At 47.9% G+C, this 7,500-nt stretch overlaps 2 protein-coding genes across 5 annotated transcripts in view; one reads left to right on the plus strand and one right to left on the minus strand.

The window, feature by feature from the left end:
* The window catches only part of slc35a1 (solute carrier family 35 member A1), a 10,518-nt gene extending 7,744 nt beyond the window's left edge, over positions 1–2,774 (plus strand). For both annotated transcript variants that reach the window (XM_046872893.1, XM_046872892.1), the window contains exons 3-8: positions 333–489; positions 1,169–1,321; positions 1,453–1,519; positions 1,636–1,812; positions 1,919–2,053; positions 2,131–2,774. In XM_046872893.1, the coding sequence (XP_046728849.1) occupies positions 333–489; positions 1,169–1,321; positions 1,453–1,519; positions 1,636–1,812; positions 1,919–2,053; positions 2,131–2,273 (832 nt within the window). In that variant the 3' untranslated portion in view covers positions 2,274–2,774. The remainder of the gene's footprint in view (positions 1–332; positions 490–1,168; positions 1,322–1,452; positions 1,520–1,635; positions 1,813–1,918; positions 2,054–2,130) is intronic.
* rars2 (arginyl-tRNA synthetase 2, mitochondrial) overlaps positions 2,411–7,500 on the minus strand; it is a 7,961-nt gene continuing 2,871 nt past the window's right edge. For 2 of the 3 annotated variants that reach the window (XM_046872869.1, XM_046872871.1), the window contains 16 exons: positions 7,442–7,500; positions 7,291–7,346; positions 7,002–7,085; positions 6,821–6,897; positions 6,541–6,699; positions 5,927–6,033; positions 5,754–5,849; positions 5,601–5,679; positions 5,399–5,475; positions 5,063–5,187; positions 4,165–4,232; positions 3,751–3,860; positions 3,555–3,650; positions 3,175–3,249; positions 3,022–3,085; positions 2,411–2,911 (listed from right to left, as the gene is read on the minus strand). The exon at positions 7,442–7,500 is cut by the window's right edge and continues 30 nt beyond it. In XM_046872869.1, the coding sequence (XP_046728825.1) occupies positions 2,825–2,911; positions 3,022–3,085; positions 3,175–3,249; positions 3,555–3,650; positions 3,751–3,860; positions 4,165–4,232; positions 5,063–5,187; positions 5,399–5,475; positions 5,601–5,679; positions 5,754–5,849; positions 5,927–6,033; positions 6,541–6,699; positions 6,821–6,897; positions 7,002–7,085; positions 7,291–7,346; positions 7,442–7,500 (1,419 nt within the window). In that variant the 3' untranslated portion in view covers positions 2,411–2,824. The remainder of the gene's footprint in view (positions 2,912–3,021; positions 3,086–3,174; positions 3,250–3,554; positions 3,651–3,750; positions 3,861–4,164; positions 4,233–5,062; positions 5,188–5,398; positions 5,476–5,600; positions 5,680–5,753; positions 5,850–5,926; positions 6,034–6,540; positions 6,700–6,820; positions 6,898–7,001; positions 7,086–7,290; positions 7,347–7,441) is intronic. The other variant, XM_046872870.1, reaches the window with a different exon arrangement.

Consider the following 7,500-nt stretch of genomic DNA (forward strand, 5'->3'; position numbering starts at 1 on the left):
GTGTTCTGTACCTCCGGGACCTCATTGTGAAGATGCCTGGTTACTCTGAGCTCTGGTAGGAAAGTGTGTACAGATTATACACTCAGGGGCTTGTGGGGGGTTTTATTTAAAATCTTCCCATTTATTAAATCTCTCTTTTTGTCTCTGGATTTTCGTTTGTTGAAAGATCACATTAAAGATAGAACAAGTCTGATTTGTTATTTCTGTCTTTTTAATTTGTGTGTCGACTTTTATATCAACTGTGTACACACACACACACACACAGAGTGACTGTTATATATTGATAACACTAAAAGTGAATTGCATTATTGTGTGTGTGTGTGCTTGTGCAGTGAGACAGGTGGATTGAGCAGGTGTAAGGGTGTGATTGTAGAGCAGGTGTTGAACCCTGTGGAGATGCTGAAGCTCAGTGTGCCATCTGTAGTTTATGCTGTCCAGAACAACATGGCCTTCCTCGCTCTCAGTAACCTGGACGCAGCTGTCTTTCAGGTACACACCTGTCTGTCTGTCTGTCTGTCTGTCTCTGTCACTGTCAGGTACACACCCGTCTGTCTGTCTGTCTCTCTGTCAGGTACACACCCGTCTGTCAGGTACACACCTGTCTGTCTCTGTCAGGTACACACCCGTCTGTCTGTCTGTCTCTCTGTCAGGTACACACCCGTCTATCTGTCTGGTACAAACCCGTCTGTCTGTCTGGTACAAACCCGTCTGTCTGTCTGTCTCTCTGTCAGGTACACACCCGTCTGTCTGTCTCTCTGTCAGGTACACACCCGTCTGTCTGTCTGTCTCTCTGTCAGGTACACACCCGTCTGTCTGTCTGTCTGTCTGTCAGGTACACACCCGTCTGTCTGTCTGTCTCTCTGTCATGTACACACCCGTCTGTCTGTCTCTGTTGGGTACACACCTGTTTGTCTGTCTCTGTCGGGTACACACCCGTCTGTCTGTCTGTCTCTCTGTCAGGTACGCACCTGTCTGTCTGTCTGTCTCTCTGTCAGGTACACACCCGTCTGTCTCTCTGTCAGATATACACCTGTCTGTCTGTCTGTCTCTCTGTCAGATATACACCCGTCTGTCTGTCTGGTACACACTCTGAAGTCTGAAGTAAAACTGTTCCTGCACAGATGTTTGTGTTATCAGAGCGTTGTGTTCCTGCTCCTTTCCCCTGTAGGTAACGTATCAGCTGAAGATCCCGTGTACGGCTCTGTGCACCGTGCTGATGCTGAACCGTTCTCTCAGCCACATGCAGTGGTTCTCCGTCTCCATGCTGTGTGTGGGAGTTATCCTGGTCCAGTGGAAACCTGCTGAGCTCACAAAGGTCCAGGTGAGAACTAGCGTGTGCACGCACACACTTCAAAGATGTCTCCATCTTCACTCCATAATGATGAAGAGTTTTGAACTCCTGAACTGTGTAGAGCAGCATGAACATCTCTGTGATGTGATAAATGTTCTCAGATGGAGCAGAACCCCATCCTGGGCTTTGTGGCCATCGCCATCGCGGTTATCTGTTCTGGATTTGCAGGTGTGTGTGTGTGTGTGTGTGTGTGTGTGTGTGTGTGTGTGTAATTTATAACACCAGCTTAAAGCCTGTAAAGCTGATACCATCACTCACTCTGTGTGTGTGTGTGTGTGTTTCAGGTGTGTATTTTGAGAAGGTGTTGAAGAGCTCCTCGACATCTCTGTGGGTGAGGAACATCCAGATGTACCTGTCAGGAATCGCCATCACGCTGCTGGGTGTGTACGTGACGGACGGAGCGCAGGTGATGGAGAAAGGCTTCTTCTTTGGATACACACCGTGGGTCTGTTTCGTCATCTGTGAGTCTCTCTCACACACACACACACACACACACGAGGGACACTGGGGTCAGAAACACAAGTGCTGACAGTTTGTGTGTGTGTGTGTGTGTGTGTGTGTGTGTAGTCCTCGCCAGTGTCGGAGGTCTCTACACGTCAGTGGTGGTGAAATACACAGATAATATAATGAAGGGTTTTTCGGCGGCGGCGGCGATCGTCCTCTCCACCATCGCCTCGGTCCTGCTGTTCGGTCTGCAGCTCAGTGAGTGTCTCCGCCCCTGTGCTCTGATTGGCTGAGAGGGTGTACAGATGTTTATACGTGTTTGTTTCCTCCTCCAGCTGTGACGTTCCTGAGCGGCGCTCTGCTCGTCTGCGTCTCCATCTACCTGTACGGTTTACCCAAACAGGACACCAGCACGCTAAGCAGAGCTAGCGATCCCGGCAGCGCCAGCAAAGAGAAGCTGCTCATCGCCTCGGCGTGAAGACGCCAGTGTAGTGTCCTTAAAACACTGCTCCATTCACTCCGCCTCCTTTTCCTGCTGGAGGCGGAGCCTAGCCTGGACAGAACCAGAGGAAACTTGTTTATATTACCTTAAAGGGGTTCAATCAATGTTTGTCCTTTTTTTTTTTTTTTTTTTAATTTACTTTCATCCCTCCTTCCCTGCAGCAAAGGAAGTGCACTCAAACTGCTCCCTACCCCCTAGACAGTGTTGGACACTAACCTGCTGCAGTGCATTGTGGGATGTCGGAAGTGGGCTGGAATTTCAGTGTAATTTTATAGGAGTTTTATGGTGTAGAAATCAGCTGTGAATTCATTTACATATTGACTGCAGTCTTGTGAATGTGATTTACCCCTCGTTTATTCACACACACACACACACACACACACACAGCAGTACTGATTAGCAGTTCAGTTATAACAGTGTGTATGATGTTGGCAGTAACAGATTATTGGTGTAAAATAAATCATGGTGGCATCAGGAGTCAATCACACTTTGTCTACACACACACACACACACACACACACACACAGCTACATCTTCTCCACCGGAGTCACACCCAGAATCTTCATCCCACTGGCCAGGACTGAGCAGGTCACAGTGAAGAGGTGGAGCCGAGCCTGTCAATCATAGACAAAATGGGCGGAGCAACAGGAGAGATTATTATAGTCAGTGTACCAGCAAATCTGATGGTTACAACGTGTGTGTGTGTGTGTGTGATTGTAGTTACCTGAGCCACATCTGCAGCACTTCCTTTCACTGGTAGGTCTCTGTGTGCTGCCGACACCAAGTGACTAAAAACACACAATTACACAAATTATGATCTGCTTTAAACCGGTGTGTGTGACGGGTGGGGGTGTGTGGGGGGGTGTTGACGTCGTACCACAGCGTGAGCAGGAAGTTGACGAGGTTGCGTGGCTGCAGCTCGAGCACAGACTGAAGCAGAACCTCATCATACCTGAGAACAGAGAAGCAGGTGAGGATGAGTACTGCTGGGCTGTGTCCCAAATCTCCCTCCTCTCACTGTAGTGGGCTGTGTCCCAATCCCCCGCTGTAGTGGGCTGTGTCCCAAATCCACCCCTCCCGCTGTAGTGGGCTGTGTCCCAAATCCCCCGCTGTAGTGGGCTGTGTCCCAAATCCCCAACTGCTGTAGTGGACTGTGTCCCAAGACCCCCTCCACCCTCTGTAGTGGGCTGTGTCCCAAAACCCCCTCCACCCTCTGTAGTGGGCTGTGTCCCTGAGCCTGAGACAGTAGAGCACTACCTCAGTAAGTGCTGCAGGATTGAGATGCTCCTGTGGTCCTGAAGATGAGACGCATTGAAGTGTGAGAGAGTCTGGTTTCCATGTGTCCTCAACAAACTACACACACACACACACACACTTCAGGAGTGTTATACAGTAAATACAAGACAAAATGAAGTGTGAAATACAGAACTCGGCTAACTGTGTGTGTGTGTACCTGCGCAGGCGAGCGTGTGTGTACTGTAGAAAGACGCCGGTGTCACCCTGAGCCTGTAACACTCGCTCCCAATCAAACACATAATCCGCCATCAGGGGCCCTTTAAAGTCCTGAAACACATTCGGAGACGCACACACGGGCACGGACACACACACGGACACGGACACACACACATGGCTCAGCAGCCTGCTGTGGAAACACAGCTGTAGAATGAGTGTGTAAAACAGTCCTTACCTGCACAGTTTATTACCTGTGTATCCACACACACCTGTGCAGGTAGAGCAGTGTGTGTGTGTGTGTAAGGATTGGTGTAATCTGACTCCACCCCCTGATCATACTACTGTCTACTATTAATAACAAACAAAGAGGGCAGGTGTGTGTGTGTGTGTGTGTGTGTGTGTGTGTGTGAGATACCTGGATGATGATGGCACTGATTCCAATCTGATCTGCTGTCAGCTCCGGATCAGACACAACCTTAGACGCTGCAACACACCATCATCATCATCACTTCTGTGTGTGTGTGTGTGTGCGTTTACTCTTGGGCTGGATTATACTGTATATCTGTGTGTGTGTGTTTACTCTTGGACTGGATTATACTGTATATTTGTGTGTGTGTGTGTGTGTGTGTGTGTGTGTGTGTTTACTCTTGGACTGGATTATACTGTATATTTGTGTGTGTGTGTGTGTTTACTCTTGGACTGGATTATACTGTGTGTGTGTGTGTGTGTTTACTCTTGGACTGGATTATACTGTATATTTGTGTGTGTGTGTGTGTGTGTGTGTGTGTGTTTACTCTTGGACTGGATTATACTGTATATTTGTGTGTGTGTGTGTTTACTCTTGGACTGGATTATACTGTGTGTGTGTGTGTGTGTGTGTGTTTACTCTTGGACTGGATTATACTGTATATTTGTGTGTGTGTGTGTGTGTGTGTGTGTTTACTCTTGGACTGGATTATACTGTATATTTGTGTGTGTGTGTGTGTGTGTTTACTCTTGGACTGGATTATACTGTATATCTGTGTGTGTGTGTGTGTGTGTGTGTTTACTCTTGGACTGGATTATACTGTATATTTGTGTGTGTGTGTGTGTGTGTGTGTGTGTGTGTGTGTGTGTGTGTGTGTTTACTCTTGGACTGGATTATACTGTATATGTGTGTGTGTGTGTGTGTGTGTGTGTGTGTGTGTGTTTACTCTTGGACTGGATTATACTGTATATCTGTGTGTGTGTGTGTGTGTGTGTGTGTTTACTCTTGGACTGGATTATACTGTATATCTGTGTGTGTGTGTGTGTGTGTGTGTGTGTGTGTTTACTCTTGGACTGGCTCATGTTGTGCATCATTCTGTTTTGAGCTTCATCCATCACATCCTCCAGAAACACCACGTCTCCACGCCGTGTACTCATCCCCTTCACCAACCCGAACGGAACATGTACACACCTGCACACACACACGCACACACACACAGCTATAACCCCATTGTGTATTGAGCTCTACAGTGATGTCACACACCTGTTGAGAGTTGCATCAGGAAGAGTTACATGTACGATTTACACCTTACCATCATAAACATTCATACAACCATCACACTACTCTGGTGGTTGTTGTGGTGGTTGTGGTGGTTGTGGTGTGGTGTGTGTTGTACAGTAACCTGTTAGCCCAGTCATGTCCCATCACTCGAAGGATCTGGAAGAGCTGCTGAAAGTGCACCGACTGACTCTTATCTGTCTTCAAGAGATAAAACACTGTATTATCAATCTCGCTCTCTCTCTCTCTCACACACACACACACACACACACACACACACACAGAACACACACCTTAATATCACTGTGTGTGTGTGTGTATCTTACCACGTAGATCATCTCATCAAAGCCAAATGTCTGCTTGCGCTCCAGAGCTGCAGCTACGTCCCTGAAACCACACCACCACCTTCATCATCTCATCAGCAGACAAGTTCAAAGTTCACTTATTTTCTTTGTGTGTGTGTGTGTGTGTGTGTGTACCTGGTGATGTACAGTGAGGTCCCGTCACTGCGCACTACAGTGGAGTAGGAGGACATGTCTCCCTGATCACTCAGATCCACCACTCCTGTTCCTTTTCTGTTAATCAGCCAATCACAATCAGCGCTACATCACTCTAACCAATCAGTGTGTGTGTGTGTGTGTGTGTCTCTCACTCTGTGGTCTTTAACAGGCCTTGTGTTCGCAGGTCACTCAACACCTCCTGAGCTTTACTCTGATGGAACGATTCACCTGAGTAATGATCAAAGTGCACACCTAAACGCTGAAAGTGAGACAGGTGGACAGAGAATAAGACAGGTGGATGGAGAATAGGACAGGTGGGCAGAGTGGGACAGGTGGGCAGAGAGATAGAGAGACAGGTGGGCAGAGTGGGACAGGTGGACAGAGAGAGAGACAGGTGGATAATGAGACAGGTGAACAGAGAATAAGACAGATGGCCAGAGTGAGACAGTTGGACAGAGTGGGACAGGTGGATAGAGATTGACAGGTCGATAGAGAGGGACAGGTCGAAAGAGAGAGACAGGTGGATAGAGAGAGACAGGTGGACAGAGAATAAGACAGATGGCCAGAGTGAGACAGGTGGCCAAAGAGAGACAGGTGGATAGAGAGGGACAGGTGGATAGAGAGAGACGGGTGGAAAGAGTGAGACAGGTGGACAGAGAGAGACGGGTGGAAAGAGTAAAACAGGTGGATAGAGAGAGACAGGTGGACAGAGAATAAGACAGGTGGACAGAGAGGGACAGGTGGACAGAGAGAGACAGGTGAATACCTGATAGATTCTCTTGTACTCCTGGACTGTAATTTCTCTGAACTGTTTCCATAGTAACAGCGCCTGTTCCTCATGTTGCTCCAGACGTCTGTAAAACTCTGCAGCATCCAATAGCACACTTTCATCAAACTCCGCCTCCTTATTCACCTGCACATACACCTGGCACACACATACACACACACTTCCTTATAGCTAGTGTGTTGTACCACACACCATAAACACATTATACAGCGCACACACACACACACACACACACACACACACACACACACACACACACCTCAAACAGGTGCTGCAGTGCATTCTCCTTCAGCTTCTCCTGTGAGCCCAGACGCTGGAACCCCGCCCCCAACAGTCCTGATACACACAATCACACTGTGTAATAAAACAATACACACCCTCATCCCATACTCTGAGTTTACAGTGTACACACACACACACACACACACACACACTCTTACCAAACTGCATGCCCCAGTCTCCCAAATAATTCACTCGAATGACATCGTTTCCAAGAGCCTGCTTTAGATTGGCGATGAAATTTCCTACAACGCACGCACGCACACACACACACACACACACACACACACACACACACACACACTAGAAACGTTACGTACCTCATGATACGTTAATCATAAAATTGTATTATACTCATTTAAATATTCAGCAGATTAAAGTTTGGTGAATGTCTGAGCTCATTTGCATATTGTAGGTGATTACGAGTGAAGCCGTTGTCAGCTCTCTCACCGATGATGGTGGATCTCAGGTGACCTGCGTGGAACTTCTTGGCGATGTTCGGTGAGCTGAGGGACATGAACATGATCAAATATTACAAACTCCGGATCGGGGGGGACGACGACTCAGTGGGCGGAGCTTGTACAAGTGTTGAAGGTGTTACCTGTATTCAACCAGTGTTCTGCCCCTAGGCAGGGTCCTGAGGAGGTCACTGTTCACCTG

The sequence above is a fragment of the Silurus meridionalis genome, chromosome 18, assembly GCF_014805685.1.
Source record: "Silurus meridionalis isolate SWU-2019-XX chromosome 18, ASM1480568v1, whole genome shotgun sequence".
NCBI classification, from domain to species: domain Eukaryota; kingdom Metazoa; phylum Chordata; class Actinopteri; order Siluriformes; family Siluridae; genus Silurus; species Silurus meridionalis.